At 42.0% G+C, this 17002-nt stretch overlaps 1 protein-coding gene across 1 annotated transcript in view; it reads right to left on the bottom strand.

The window, feature by feature from the left end:
• LOC120031437 (polycomb protein SCMH1-like) overlaps positions 1-17002 on the bottom strand; it is a 41238-nt gene that overhangs the window by 11743 nt on the left and 12493 nt on the right. The window contains exon 8 of the mRNA XM_038977189.1: positions 8227-8473. Coding sequence (XP_038833117.1) covers positions 8227-8473 — 247 coding nt within the window. The remainder of the gene's footprint in view (positions 1-8226; positions 8474-17002) is intronic.

Genomic DNA, 17002 nt, shown 5'->3' on the forward strand with positions numbered 1-17002 from the left:
CAAAAGGAATAGCTATGTAAGAATGCTGTTCATTGACTACAGCTCAGCATTCAACACCATAGTACCCTCCAAGCTCATCATTAAGCTTGAGGCCCTGGGTCTCAACCCCGCCCTGTGCAATTGGGTCCTGGACTTCCTGACGGGCCACCCCAGGTGTTGAAGGTAGGAAACAACCTTTTCACTTCGCTGATCCTCAACACTGGGGCCCCACAAGGGTGCGTGCTCAGCCCCCTCCTGTACTCACTGTTCACCCACGACTGTGTGGCGATGCACGCCTCCAACTCAATCATCAAGTTTGCAGACGACACAAAAGTAGTGGGCTTGATTACCAACAACGACAAGACAGCCTACAGGGAGGAGGTGAGGGCACTCGGAATGTGGTGAAAGGAAAACAACCTCACACTCAACGTCAACAAAACAAAGGAGATGATCGTGGACTTCAGGAAACAGCAGAGGGAGCATCCCCCCTATCCACATCGACGGGCCCGCAGTGGAAAAGGTGGAAAGTCTGAAGTTCTTTGGCGTACACATCACAGACAAACTGAAATGGTCCACCCACACAGACAATATGGTGAAGGCACAACAGCACCTCTTCAACCTCAGGAGGCTAAAGAAATTTGGCTTGTCACCTAAAACCCTCACAAACTTTTACAGATGCATAATTGAGGGCATTCTGTCGGGCTGTATCACCGCCTGGTATGGCAACTGCACCGCCCACAACCGCAAGGCTCTCCAGAGGGTGGTGTGGTCTGCACAACACATCACCAGGGGAAAACTACCTGCCCTCCAAGGCACCTACAGCACCCGATGTCATAGGAAAGCCAAAAAGATCATCAAGGACAACAGCCACCCGAGCCACTGCCTGTTCACCCCGCTACCATCCAGAAAGACTAATAAATGGACACTAATAAATGGATCACTAGTCACTTTAATAATGCCACTTTAATAATGATGTTTACATATCTTGCATTACTCATCTCATATGTATATACTGTATTTTATACCATCTATTGCATCTTGCCTATGCCGCTCGTTCATCCATATATTTATATGTATATATTCTTATTCCATCCTTTTACTTAGATTGGTGTGTATTAGGTAGTTGTTGTGGAATTGTTAGATTACCTGCTAGATATTACTGCACTGTCGGAACTAGAAGCACAAGCATTTCGCTACACTCGCATTAACATCTGCTGACCAATACAATTTGATTCGATGTCTCCCTGACAAAGTTGATTATGCACATTACGTTATCCATTACATCTTTAAGCTCAACATTTAGTCTGGCACACAGCACACTGATGTTTGGGGGGGCGATTTCCTTCAACCTGCTGACCAGGATGTGTCTGCCCACCATAAAAGGAGCCCAGTCGGTAACCACAATATTTACTTTTTCGAAAGGCAGGCATGCTGCGTAAACAATTCTTGCAGCTTTGTGAATATGATGTCCCCGGTGGCGTGTCCATCGGGTGGGAATCCGTGCCAGCAGCTCTTATTTAAATTCCTTTCCATCAAAATAACAGACATATACACACACAAACAACTGTGCTACATCGGTGTTGTCAGTACACAACAAGCCAGGGCAAAATGCTCAGCCTGATTGAGCCCCTCCAGAACGATCCTATGCACATCATCTGCCAGTGCATGGACGAGGCGGCCGGCTGTTGATCCAGACAGGAGCATCTGTTTGACAGATGCAATTATGCTATCCAAATCAAATGTTATTGGACACGTACACATATATCGCAGGTGTGGAGAAATACTTATGTTTCTAGCTCCAACAGTGCAGTAATACCTAACAATACACACAAATCCCAAAAATAAAAAGAAAGGAATTGAGAAATATCAGACCGAGCAATGTCAGAGTCCGGAATATAAATATATACACTGAGTATGAGCCTTGACCAGAATACAGAATATTCACTCAGTGGCCAGTTTCTTAGGTACACCCATCTAGTACCAGTCTGAATTCTTTGGGGCATGGAAACATTGCTCAATTGGTATCAAGGAATCTTACGTGTGCCAGGAATACATTCCCCACACCATTACACCACCAGCTTGTGCTGTTGACACCAGGCATGACGGGACCATGGACTCATGCTGCTTACGCCAAATCCTGACTCTGCCATCAGTATGACGCAACAGGAACCGGGATTCGTCAGACCAGGCAATGTTTTTCCACTCAATTGTCCAGTGTTAGTGATGGCGTGCCCACTGGAGCCGCTTCTTCTTGTTTTTAGCCGATCGGAGTGGAACCCGGTGTGGTCGCTGCAATAGCCCATCCGTGACAAGGACCGACGAGTTGTGCGTTCCGAGATGCCATTCCGCACACCACTGTTGTACTGCGCTGTTATTTGCCTGTTTTTGGCCCGACTGTTAGCCTGCAGGATTTTTGCCATTTTCCTTCGACCTCTCATCAATGAGCTGTTTTTTGCCCACAGAACTGCCGTTAACTGGATGTTTTTGGTTTGTTGCACCATTCTCGGTAAACACTAGACAAGCGTTTCTCAAACTCGCTCCACGGGACCCCATGGGTTCACGTTTTGGTTTAACACTACACAGCCGATTAAAACGATCAAATTTTGATGATTAGTTGAATATGAGTCAGCTGTGTAGTGCTAGGGCAAAAAACAAAACGTGCACCGCTTGGGGTCCCGAGCCCAGAGTTTGGGAAACCCTGCCCTGTCGTGCGTGAAAAGCCCAGGAGACCGGACATTTCCGATACTGGAACCGGTGCGCCTGGCACCGTCAATCATACTACGCTCAAAGTTGCTTAGGTCACTCGTTTTGAACATACTAACGTTCAGTCTAACAGTAACTGAATGCCTCAATGCATGTCTGCTTTACAGTATATAGCAAGCCATGGCCACGTGACTCACTGTCTGTAGGAGCGAACCATTTTCATGAACAGGGTGGTGTACCTAATGAACTGTCCACTGAGTGTACTTATGAAGTTGGTAAAACAGTATGTAAGCATTATTAAAAAAAAAGTGATCAGTGTTCAATGACGATATACATAGGGCAGCAGTCTTTAAGGTGCAGGGTAGAGTTCCGGGTGGTAGCCAGCTAATAACAGTGACTAAGTTCAGGGCAGGGTAATGGGTGGAGGCCGGCTAGTGCTGACTATTTAATAGTCTGATGGCATGGAGATAGAAGCTGTTTTTCAGTCTCTCGGTCCCAGCTTTGTTGCACCTGTACGGTCTCTGCCTTCTAGATGGTAGCAGGGTGAACAGGCCGTGGCTTGGGTGGCTGAGGTCTTTGATGATCTTCTTGGCCTTCCTGTGACACCAGGTGCTGTAGATGTCAGTGTGTCCCCAGTGATGCCTTGGACTGACCGCACCACCCTCTGGAGAGCCATGCAGTTGCAGACAGTGCAATTGCTGTACCAGGCGGTGATACAGCCCGACAGGATGCTCTCAGAGGTGCATCTGTAGAAGTTTGTAAGGGTTTGAGGGGCCATGCCAAATTTCTCCTGAGGTTGAAGATGTGTTGAAGCACCTTCACCACACTGTCTGTTTGGATGGACCATTTCAGGTTGTCAGTGATGTGCACACCAAGGAACCTGAAGGTTTTCACCCCGTCGATGTGGATGGAGAGGTTATTTTCCAGGCACCACTCCGCCAAGGTCCTCACCTCCTCACTGTAGGCTGTCTCGTTGTTGTTGGAAATCAGGCCTACCATTGCTGTGTCGTCTTCAAACTTGATGATTGAGTTGGAGACATGCGTGGCCACTCAGTCATGGGTGAACAGGGAGTATCGGTGGGGACTAAAAACGCACCCTTGTGGGGCACCTGTGTTGAGGATCAGTGTAGCGGAGGTGTTGTTGCCTACCTCCACCACCTGGGGTCGGCTCGTCAGGAAGTCCAGGACCCAGTCGCACAGGTCGGGGTTCAGACCCAGGGCCCCCGAGCTTAGTGATGAACTTGGAGGGCACTATGGTGTTGAAGGCTGAGCTGTAGTTGATGAACAACATTCTTACATAGGTATTCCTCTTGTCCACACATGCACTGGTCTGCACATGTTAACACGCTTAAACGTGAAGGTGTTTAGCTTGTCCGGGAGAAAGGCACCGGTGTCCGTGTGGCATGGCTGGCTTTCCCTTTATAATCCATAATATACTAAATTTAATAACAAACAAAAATAATGATTTTGGTCAATCAGATGCACCATTGAGAGCATTCTGTCGGGCTGTATCACCGCCTAGTATGGCAACTGCAATGCAGTGAATACCCCCTAATCAAGATACATTAGTGTTTTATGTTTCATACATTTTGGGGAATTTTCTTCAACTTTGACAAAGTATTTTGTTGACAAATAATGACAATTAAAACCATTTTAATCCCACTTTAATGTGAAGAAATACAAGGAGGGTGAATACTTATGATAGGCACTTTACATAAAGCAGCAAGAGAGATCGTGTTAAAAAAACAAAATACGTACATACAAACACACACATACTCATAACACACAACTAACAATACATAAAGATACACAATGTCAAACATAGCTATTTTACCTCCTAAACACTAAAGAGCTCACTATCGCCACACCTGCCATGGACTCAACATTGTGAAGGAGCTCAGTGCAGTCAGACACCCCTCAAATTACTTTATTTTTCTAATCCTCAGATCGCAGGGTTTGTTCTGCTGCAGAGGATAAGTTCATTAGAGTTACCAGCCTCAGAAATTGCAGCCCAAATAAATGTATCAAAGAGCTCAAGTAACAGACACATCTCAACATCTGTTCAGATGAGACTGCGTGAATCAGGCCTTCATGGTCGAACTGCTGCAAAGAAACCACTACTAAAGGGCGCCAAAAAACACGAGCAAATTTGAGATTTTTGGTTCCAACCGCCGTGTCTTTGTGAGACGCAGGGTAGGTGAACGGATGATCTCCACATGTGTAGTTCCCACCGTGAAGCATTGAGGAGGAGGTGTGATGGTGTGGGGGTGCTGTGATACTGTCTGTGATTTATTTAGAATTCAAGGCACACTTAACTTCTTATGGCTGCAGGGGCAGTATTGAGTAGCTTGGATGAAAGGTGCCCAGAGGTGCCCATAGTAAACTGCCTGCTCCTCAGTCCCAGTTGCTAATATATGCATATTATTATTGGTATTGGATAGAAAACACTCTGAAGTTTCTAAAACTGTTTGAATGATGTCTGTGAGTATAACAGAACTCATATGGCAGGCAAAAACCTGAGAAAAAATCCAAACAGAAAGTGGGAATTCTGAGGCTGGTCGATTTTCAACCAAGACCCTATTGAATTCACAGTGAGATATGGATGGGTTTGCACTTCCTACGGCTTCCACTAGATGTCAACAGTCTGTATAACCTTGTCTGATGCCTCTACTGTGAAGTGGGGCCGAAGGAGACCCAGAATTAGTCAGGTCTATCATGACCTGACCATGCTCTGACCATGGGCGTTAACATGAGAGGGAGCTATGTTCCATCGCACATCTGAAGTCAATGTAATTCTCCGGTTGGAACGTTATTCAAGATTTATGTTAAAAACATTCTAAAGATTGATTCAATACATCGTTTGACATGTTTCTACTGACTGTTACGGAACTTTTTGAAATTTAGTCTGCTTTTAGTGAACGCGCTTCCTGACGTTGGATTTGTTTACCAAACATGCTAACAAAAATAGCTAATTTGGACATAAATGATGGACATTACCGAACAAAACAAACATTTCTTGTGGGAGTCCTGGGAGTGCATTCCGACGAAGGTCAGCAAAGGTAAGTGAAGATTTATAATGCTTTTTATGAGTTTTGTTGACTGCACAATTTGACAGGTAACTGTATGGCTTGCTTTTGTGGCTGAACGCTGTTCTCAGATTATTGAATATTGTGCTTTTGCCGTAAAGCTTTTTGAAATCTGACACAGCGGTTGCATTAAGAACAAGTGTTTCTTTAATTCTATGTAAAACATGTATCTTTCATCAAAGTTTATGATGAGTATTTATGTTATTTGACGTGGCTCTCTGCAATTTCTCCGGATATTTTGGAGGCATTTCTGAACATGGCGCCAATGTAAACTGAGGTTTTTGGATATAAATATTAACTTTATCGAACAAAACATATATGTATTGTGTAACATGAAGTCCTATGAGTGTCATCTGATGAAGATCATCAAATGTTAGTGATTAATTTTATCTCTATTTTTGCTTTTTGTGACTCCTGTCTTAGGCTGGAAAAATGACTGTCAGTGATTTTGCGGTGACCTAACAATCGTTTGTGGTGCTTTTGCTGAAAAGCCTATTTGAAATCGGACACTGTGGTGGGATTAACAACAAGATTACCTTTAAAATGATATAAGATACATGTATGTTTGAGGAATTTTTATTATGAGAATTCTGTTGTTTGAATTTGGCGCCCTGCACTTTCACTGGCTGTTGTCATATCATCCCGTTAACGGGATTGCAGCCATAAGAAGTTAACCAGCATGGCTACCACAACATTCTGCAGCGATACCCCATCCCATCTGTTTTGTGCTTAGTGGGACTATCATTTGTTTTTCAACAGGACAATAGGACCTCCAGGCTGTGTAAGGGCTATTTTACTAAGAAGGAGAGTGATGGAGTGCTGCATCAGATGACCTGGCCTCCATAATCACCTGACCTCAACCCAATTGAGATGGTTTAGGATGAGTTGGACCCCAGAGTGAAGGAAAAGCAGCCAAGAAGTGCGCAGCATATGTGGGAACTCCTTCAAGACTGTTGGAAAAGCATTCCAGGTGAAGCTGGTTGAGATAATGCCAAGAGGATGCAATGCTGTCATCAAGGCAAAGGGTGGCTACTTTGAAGAATCTAAAATCTAAAACATATATGGATTTGTTTAACACTTTTTTGGTTACTACATGATTCCATATGTGTTATTTCATAGTGTTGATGTCTTCACTATTATTCTACAATGTAGAAAATAGTAAAAAAAATAAAGAAAAACCCTTGAATGAGTAGGTGCGTCCAAACTTTTGACTGGTACTGTATATTGCTTATATAATTTTCGGGATTGAAAAAACGTTTTCAGTGTAAACTTATTAAACGACTAAAACTAGATATAAACTACAGCGCATTCGGAATGTATACAGACCCCTTGACTTTTTCCAGATTGTTATGTTACAGCCTTATTCTCAGAAATCTACACACAATACCACATAATGACAAAGCGAAAACAGAAATGTTTTAAAAATGTTAGCAAATGTACACTACCGTTCAAAAGTTTGGGGTCACGTTGTGTTAGCTAATCCAAGTCTATCATTTTAAAAGGCTACTTAATCATTAGAAAACCCTTTTGAAATTATGTTAGCACAGCTGAAAACTGTTGTTATGATTAAAGAAGAAATAAAACTGGCCTTCTTTAGACTAGTTGAGTATCTGGAGCATCAGCATTTGTGGGTTCGATTACATGTTAGTCCCTCCGATAGCATAAGCCATGGCAAAATGTGTAGAATTGCAGGAAATTAGCTTTAAAACAGCACATTTTTGTCACTGTGACCAACAGGTGGGCCTATAAAATTTTAGAGATTGCCCTTTATTCATTTCAACTTACCCTTCAACAGTGTAAAACCCTGCCTCAATCTGCTGTGCTGCTGTCCTCTCCTTCACCCTCTACTCTTTTCGAACTCCTACTCTTCTACTCTCCTTTCCTACTCTCCTCCCCTCTGCTGACAAGACAAAGTAAACAGCACGCCTTTCACGGACAGCACCTTTTCACTATTGGTTTTTCTCCTACTTTCTCTCAGTCTCTGGTTATCCTGGATGCCCCCTTTGCCTTGGCCCCTTTTAGTGCCAGCATGAGGCCCACAGTGGGGCATACACACACACATAGCTTTGCCTGATCCCCCCCCTTCACAGTCCTGTGCCAAGGTCTCATAAAACACACTCTTACAAAAGGTGACCCAGTCTCTTTCTCTCCCTTCTGTTCTTCCTCACTCATTCACTCACATTATGTCTTCCTCCAACACAAGAGAAGGAATTTCAAAAGGTGCGTTCTATTGACCTAATAAACCACTCATCTCATTCAAAGGACATTTCAGAGCCTTTAACTTCAGATTTGAACTCTTTCAGTTTCTGTAAAATGTGATTTTACATGAATCAATAATGTTAAAGTCAATACCACTGGTATTATTACACATCGATGACCACAATATAAATAGCTGACAAGTCTACAGGGTGACACAAACAAACACACATACCATACATACACACAGACTCGCACAGACCTTTGGTGCCTGGCGGCTGCAGGTTGTCCCCGGTGAGAGAGCACCAGCCCACGGGGAAGATGTCCCGGGAGTCGTAGCGGCAGTAGTAGTCGAAAGCACCCCGCCAGCCGTCGAAGGTGACCAGCACCTCCACGCCACGCAGCGCCCCCACCGTGGCCGGACAGATGAAGTGGGGGTTCTTGCGGTCCACCGCCTCCAGCTTCATGCCCACCTGGAAGGAGTTCTGCTCTGGGGCTGGGGGCTCCTGCTGGGGTACGAGGGAAAGGGAGTTGGCAGGGACGGGAGAGGTCAGTGACAAGGGAGTAGGCAAATGTGGGATTATCCGGATGAAATGTGAAATAGTTCGGAAGCTTTATTTAGTTGGAAAATGTATATGATCACGTATGATGTTGTGATCCCAATGGTGAGTGTGGAAGAGGTAAACAAATTATTGTTGTCTATCAACAATGACAAGCCACCAGGATCTGACAACTTGGATGGATTACTGACGATAGAGGTTGATATTGCCACTCCTATTTGCCATATCTTCAATTTAAGCCTACTAGAAAGTATGTGCCCTCAGGCCTGGAGGGAAGCAAAAGTAATTCCGCTACCTATGAATAGTAAAGCCCCCCTTACTGGCTCAAATAGCCAACCAATCAGCCTGTTACCAACACTTAGTAAAGTTACGGAAAAAAATAGGTTTGACCAAACACAATGCTATTTTACAGTAAACAAATTGATAACAGACTTTCAGCACGCTTATATAATCCAGGTAGAATCAGGAATTCCCCAGGACAGCTGTCTAGGCCCCTTACTTTTTTCAATCTTTACTAACGTGTCTATGTATGCGGATGACTCGACACTATACACGTCAGCTATTACAGCAACTGAAATGACTGCAACATTTAATGAGCTGCAGTTAGTTTCTGAATGGGTGGCAAGGAATAAGTTAGTCTTAAATATTTCAAAAACTAAAAGCATTATACTTGGCACAAATCAGCCGTCATACTGCTCAGGAAGGAGACGCCTTCTGTCTCGCAGAGATGAACGTACTTCAATCCCAGAACAACAGCAAAGGACCTTGTGAAGATGCTGGAGGAAACAGGTACAAAAGTATCTATATCCACAGTAAAACGAGTCCTATATCGACATAACCTGAAAGGCCGCTCAGCAAGGAAGAAGCCACTGCTCCAAAACCGCCATAAAAAAGCCAGACTACGGTTTGCAACTGCACATGGGGACAAAGATCATACTTTTTGGAGAAATGTCCTCTGGTCTGATGAAACAAAAATAGAAATGTTTGGCCATAATGGCCATCGTTACGTTTGGAGGAAAAAGGGGGAGGCTTGCAAGCCGAAGAACACCATCCCAACCGTGAAGCACATGGGTGGCAGCATCGTGTCGTGGGGGTGCTTTGCTGCAGGAGGGACTGGTGCACTTCACAAAATAGATGGCATCATGAGATAGGAAAATTATGATATATTGAAGCAACATCTCAAGACATCAGTCAGGAAGTTAAAGCTTGGTCGCAATTGGGTTTTCCAAATGGACAATGACCCCAAGCATACTTCCAAAGTTGTGGCAAAATGGCTTAAGGACAACAAAGTCAAGGTATTGGAGTGGCCATCACAAAGCACTGACCTCAATCCTATAGAACTTTTGTGGGCAGAACTGAAAAAGCGGGTGCAAGCAAGGAGGCCTACAAACCTGACTCAGTTACACCAGCTCTGGCAGGAGGAATGGGCCAAAATTCACCCAACTTATTGTGGGAATTTTAATGTAATTTTATTTCACCTTTATTTAACCAGGTAGGCAAGTTGAGAACAAGTTCTCATTTACAACTGCGACCTGGCCAAAATAAAGCAAAGCTGTTTGACACATACAACAATACAGAGTTACACATGGAGTAAAACAAACATACAGTCAATAATACAGTAGAAAAATAAGTATAAATACAATGTGAGCAAATGAGGTGAGATAAGGGAGGTAAAGGCAATAAATAGGCCATGGTGGCAAAGTAAATACAATATAGCAATTAAAACACTGGAATGGTAGATTTGCAGTGGATGAATGTGCAAAGTAGAAATACTGGGGTGCAAAGGAGCAAAATAAATATAGTAGGGGAAGAGGTAGTTGTTTGGGCTATTTATAGGTGCAGTGATCTGTGAGCTGCTCTGACAGCTGGTGCTTAAAGCTAGTGAGGGAGATAAGTGTTTCCAGTTTCAGAGATTTTTGTAGTTCGTTCCAGTCATTGGCAGCGGAGAACTGGAAGGAGAGGCAGCCAAAGGAGGAATTGGCTTTGGGGGTGACCAGTGAGATATACCTGCTGGAGCGCGTGCTACGGGTGAGGGCTGCTATGGTGACCAGCGATTATAATTGTTTGTGTCTTTTTTGAACACACCGTGTAAACATTCCCAGTGCAGGTTGGAAAAAGTATTTGAACTCTTGGATTAAATAACAGGTTGACCATCCTTTGGCAGCAATAACCTCAACCAATCGTTTTCTGTAGTTGCGGATCAGACCTGCACAACGGTCAGGAGGAATTTTGGACCATTCCTCTTTACAAAACTGTTTCAATTCAGCAATATTCTTGGGATATCTGGTGTGAACCGCTCTCCTGAGGTCATGCCACAGCCTCTCAAATCGGGTTGAGGTCAGGACTGACTGGGCCACTCCAGAAGGCGTATTTTCTTCTGTTCAAGCCATTCTGTTGCTGATTTACTTCTGTCTTGTTGTCCTGTAGCATCACCTAACTTCTGTTGAGCTTCAATTGGCGGACAGATAGCCTTACATTCTCCTGCAAAATGTCTTGATAGAACTTGGGAATTAATTTTTCTGTCGATGATAGCAAGCTGTCAAGGCCCTGAGGCAGCCGCAAACTACACTGCTCAAAAAAATAAAGGGAACACTAAAATAACACATCCTAGATCTGAATGAATGAAATATTCTTATTAAATAATTTTCTTTACATAGTTGAATGTGCTGACAACAAAATCACACAAAAATTATCAATGGAAATCAAATTTATCAACCCATGGAGGTCTGGATTTGGAGTCACACTCAAAATTAAAGTGGAAAACCACACTACAGGCTGATCCAACTTTGATGTAATGTCCTTAAAAACAACTCAAAATGAGGCTCAGTAGTGTGTGTGGCCTCCACATGCCTGTATGACCTCCCTACAACGCCTGGGCATGCTCCTGATGAGGTGGCGGATGGTCTCCTGAGGGATCTCCTCCCAGACCTGGACTAAAGCATCCGCCAACTCCTGGACAGTCTGTGGTGCGACGTGGCGTTGGTGGATGGAGCGAGACATGATGTCCCAGATGTGCTCAATTGGATTCAGGTCTGGGGAACAGGCGGGCCAGTCCATAGCATCAATGCCTTCCTCTTGCAGGAACTGCTGACACACTCCAGCCACATGAGGTCTAGCATTGTCTTGAATTAGGAGGAACCCAGGGCCAACCGCACCAGCATATGGTCTCACAAGGGGTCTGAGGATCTCATCTCGGTACCTAATGGCAGTCAGGCTACCTCTGGCGAGCACATGGAGGGCTGTGCGGCCCCCCAAAGAAATGCCACCCCACACCATGACAGACCCACCACCAAACCGGTCATGCTGGAGGATGTTGCAGGCAGCAGAACGTTCTCCACGGTGTCTCCAGACTCTGTCACGACTGTCACATGTGCTCAGTGTGAACCTGCTTTCATCTGTGAAGAGCACAGGGCGCCAGTGGTGAATTTGCCAATCTTGGTGTTCTCTGGCAAATGCCAAACGTCCTGCACGGTGTTGGGCTGTAAGCACAACCCCCACCTGTGGACGTCGGGCCCTCATACCACCCTCATGGAGTCTGTTTCTGACCGTTTGAGCAGACACATGCACATTTGTGGCCTGCTGGAGGTCATTTTGCAGGGCTCTGGCAGTGCTCCTCCTGCTCCTCCTTGCACAAATGCGGAGGTAGCGGTCCTGCTGCTGGGTTGTTGCCCTCCTACGGCCTCCTCCACGTCTCCTGATGTACTGGCCTGTCTCCTGGTTGCGCCTCCATGTTCTGGACACTACGCTGACAGACACAGCAAACCTTCTTGCCACAGCTCGCATTGATGTGCCATCCTGGATGAGCTGCACTACCTGAGCCACTTGTGTGGGTTGTAGACTCCGTCTCATGCTACCACTAGAGTGAAAGCACCGCCAGCATTCAAAAGTGACCAAAACATCACCCAGGAAGCATAGGAACTGAGAAGTGGTCTGTGGTCACCACCTGCAGAACCACTCCTTTATTGGGGGTGTCTTGCTAATTGCCTATAATTTCCACCTGTTGTCTATTCCATTTGCACAACAGCATGTGAAATGTATTGTCAATCAGTGTTGCTTCCTAAGTGGACAGTTTGATTTCACAGAAGTGTGATTGACTTGGAGTTACATTGTGTTGTTTAAGTGTTCCCTTTATTTTTTTGAGCAGTGTATGATGCTCCCTCCACCATAGTTTACAGTTGGGATGAGGTTTTGATGTTGGTGTGCTGTGCCTTTTTTTCTCCACATTTGTGCCTTTTTTCCTACGTATTGTAGACTCGTCAACAGAGATGATAGCATCTTCCAGAGATGTCTGTAAGTCTTTAGCTGACACTCTAGGATTCCTCATAACCTCATTGAGCATTCTGCGCTGTGCTCTTTGCAGGACAGCCACTCCTAGGGTGAGTAGCAACAGTGCTGAAATTTCACCATTTATAGACAATTTGTCTTACCGTGGACTGACTTTTAGAGATACTTTTGTAACCCTTTCCAGCTTTATGCAAGGCAACAATTCTTAATCTTAGGTCTTCTGAGATCTAGTTTGTTCGAGGCATGGTTCACATCAGGCAATGCTTCTTGTGAATAGCAAACTCAAATTTTGTGTGTTTTTTTATGGGGCAGGGCAACTCTAACCAAAATCTCACATACTTTCCCCAACCTATACTGTGAATGTTTAAATTATGTATTCAATATAGACAGGAAAAAATACAATAATTTGTGTTGTTAGTTTAAGCACACTGTGTGTCTATTGTTGTGGTTTTTTATAAAATAAATAAATAATAATCTTATTTTATTTTTATTTTTTTGGGGGGGGTGGGGGGTAAATATATATATCCATACACGTATGCATACATATACACATATATACATACACATTCCTATATAGACATACATACTTTTTAAAAGAATATACCTTTATTATTATTCCCCGCAAACCCTACCACCGATCCCCCAATTGGAGTAAACTGATAAACATTTCTGTTTTTACCTTTAATTTATACATCTTATACACATTTTACAGACACAGTCTACTTTATAATAGTTATCTCTTGTTTGTTCTTAGTCCTTCCTCTATTTCTGTTGTCCATCCAGTTTGATTTCTACTTGTAACTGTGCTATTTCACAAAAGCTCCGCACCTATACACATTTCACAGATCCCGTATGCCCTACATTGTTTATCTTGTTATTAGTCCCACCCTTCAGCTCCACTCAACCCTTCCCATCTATCTTCCAACATCATCCATTTCAGATTTTTATTTGCCATATATTTTTCAACTGTGCTGTGATGCTTCACAAAAGATTTGAACCTTCCTATTCTCAGAGCTTCTACGGATTGTAAATAAAAAATAAACATTTTTGCTAAAATAATTATTATATTATTGATTGATTGACTATGGCTTTTCAAATCCCCCAGTATTGCTATCTGTAGTGTTAGTTCTTGGCAAATGTTGCAATTCTTCAGCCATTCCTGGACCTGTGACCAAAAACGAGCTACATACGGACAATACCAAAATAAATGATCTAATGACTCTGCCTCCTCACAGCAGAATCTGCAGAGCTGGGAAGATTGTATCCCCCATATACATAACATTCTATTAGTTGCAAGAATTTTGTACAGTAATTTAAATTGAAAAATTCGAAGTTTTGAATCCGGCGCTGTTTTGCGTATCAATTCATAAACCATGTGCCATGGAATGGGTACATCGAAAATCTCTTCCCAACTATTTTGCAAACTGCAATTGCAGTTTTTTGGTCCTTAAATTAAATTGGTATATGTTTTTAATTATCACACTTTTCTTTAACCATTTATATTCTTTAATATAGGGCCGGCATACAAGTTCCTTACTTTTTTCCCCTTCTACTTGCCTCTTCCATTTTTGTGGTAATGCTGCAATTAATTGGTTGTAATTTTGGGTAGAGCAGACATTTCCATATGTCTGTGTTAGCTGCATGTGTGACATTACTCCACCAGTCCTATTTATGATATCATTCACAAAAATTATACCTTTTTTAAACATTTCTTCGATAAATAGTTTTTTTAATCAATTACTATATTTGAATTTAACCACAATATTTGTTGTACTATTTGTTCCGTCCTTTCAGGTGGATTAAACTGAAATTGCAACCAACTTTCTAAGGCTTGTTAAAAAAATAAAGATATTTTGGAGAGTATTTCCTTTTCAAACAACCGAAAGTGAGCAGGTGTAATCTGAATAAAGGGAAAAAGGCCCTTCTTGAACATAGGATGAGACATTCGTACCAATTTACTAGAGAACCAGTTTGGATTTAAGTATAACTTTTGTATGACTGATGCCTTTAGTGAGAGGTCTAATGCTTTAATATTTAATCATTTCTGCCCTCAGAATTCATATTCGTTATATAAATAGGCCCTTTTAATTTTATCTAGCTTGCCGTTCCAAATAAAATGGAATATTTTTTGTTCATATAATTTAAAAAGCATGTCACTAGGTGTAGGCAAAACCATAAGCAAATAGGTAAACTGTGATGTGATTTTCCCACAAATAGACAGGTATTTTCCTTTCCATGGTAGCAAGATCTTATCTATTTTTGCTAACTTTCTATAAAAATTTATTGGAGTGAGATCATTTCTTTCTTTTGGGATTTGTATACCGAGTATGTCCACATCTCCGTCAGACCATTTAATTGATAAACTACATGGCAATGTAAAATGTGTATTTTTTAGTGATCCAATACGTAATATGGTACATTTATCATAATTCGGTTTTAATCCAGAGAGGATAGCAAATGTATCTAGATCCTCTAAGAGGCTGTGGAGAGACTCTAGTTGTGGTTTTAAAAGAAAACATGAATCATCAGCGTACAATGACACCTTAGTTTTTAGGCCCTGGATTTCTAATCCCTTAATATTAATGTTTGATCTAATTTTAACAGCTAACATTTCGATGGCAATAATAAATAGATATGCCGATAGTGGACAACCTTGTTTTACTCCTCTAGATAGTTTAAAACTTTCTGAGATGTAGCCATTATTTACTATTTTACACCTAGGGTTACTATACATCATTTTAACCCATTTTATAAGAGATTCCCCAAAATTGAAATATTCCAGGCATTTATATATAAACTCCAGTCGTACTTTATCAAAAGCCTTTTCAAAATCAGCTATGAAAACCAGGCCTGGTGTCCCCGATATTTCATAGTGTTCTATTGTTTCCAGTACTTGCCTTATATTATCTCCAATGTATTGTCCATGTAAAAAACCTGTCTGATTAGGATGAATAATATCTGACAAAACTTTTTTTATTCTATGCGGCAAGCATTTTGCATCACAACACTGAAGTGTAAGAGGTCTCCAATTTTTTAAATGGACTGGATCTTTATATATATACCACTTGGGTCCTGTTTCAGTAATAATGATATCACACCTTCTTGTTGCGTGTCTGATAATCTATCATTTATATAGGAGTGGTTAAAACAAGCTAATAATGGTCCTTTGAGTATATCAAAAAAAAAAATGTATACTTCCACTGGTATGCCATCCAGCCCTGGAGTTTTCCCATCCTTAAAGGCCCCAATTGCATCAAGTAGTTCCTCCTCTGTAATTAGGCCTTCACATGAGTCTTTCTGTACAGATGTTAATTTTACATTATTATTAGGAAAAAAATCCATACAATTAGTTTCAGTTAGTGGAGATGGAGGAGCCTGAAACGAAAACATATTCTTAAAGTACTTTACTTCCTCTTTCAAAATATCATTTGGTGAATCATGCGTGACTCCATCATTTGTAACAAGTTTTAATACGTTTTTTTTTGGTAGCATTTCTATATTGAAGATTGAAAAAGAATTTGGTGCATTTTTCCCCATATTCCATCCAGTTCGCTTTATTTTTATAATATATAACACTGGATCTTTCTTGAATAAGTTCCCCCATTTCTTTTTGTTTTTCCTCTAACTTATTCTGTGCCTCTATGGTACCGTTTTTATTGTTATCTAACTGTACTGTTAGTCCTTCAATTTCCTTTGTTAATATGGACTCTTTTGATCTAAATTGCTTTTGTTTTATAGATGAGTACTGAATTGCATGGCCTCTAAAGGCACACTTAAAAGTGTCCCATACAATATGGGGATCTGCTGTACCTATGTTATGTCTAAAAAAATCAGTTATAAATTCTTCTGTCCTAGTTCTAAACAATTTATCATCTAGTAGGCTTTGATTAAATTTCCAATATCCTCGCCCACGTGGAAATTCTGTAAGAGTAATATATATGCCAATTATGTGATGGTCCGACCGCATTCTGTCCCCTATCAAACACTTTTTAACTTTTGGTGCCAGAGAGAATGATATAAGAAAGTAGTCAAGGCGACTAGCTTGATTAAGCCTCCGCCATGTATATCTCACTAGGTCAGGGTATTTAAGTCTCCATATATCCACTAATTCCAATATATCCATGACATTCCTGATTTCCTTAAGGTGAGGGTGATAGTTTGTAGTGTGATTTCCTTTCCGGTCAATAGAGGTAT

Source organism: Salvelinus namaycush, chromosome 37 (genome assembly GCF_016432855.1).
Source record: "Salvelinus namaycush isolate Seneca chromosome 37, SaNama_1.0, whole genome shotgun sequence".
NCBI lineage: Eukaryota > Metazoa > Chordata > Actinopteri > Salmoniformes > Salmonidae > Salvelinus > Salvelinus namaycush.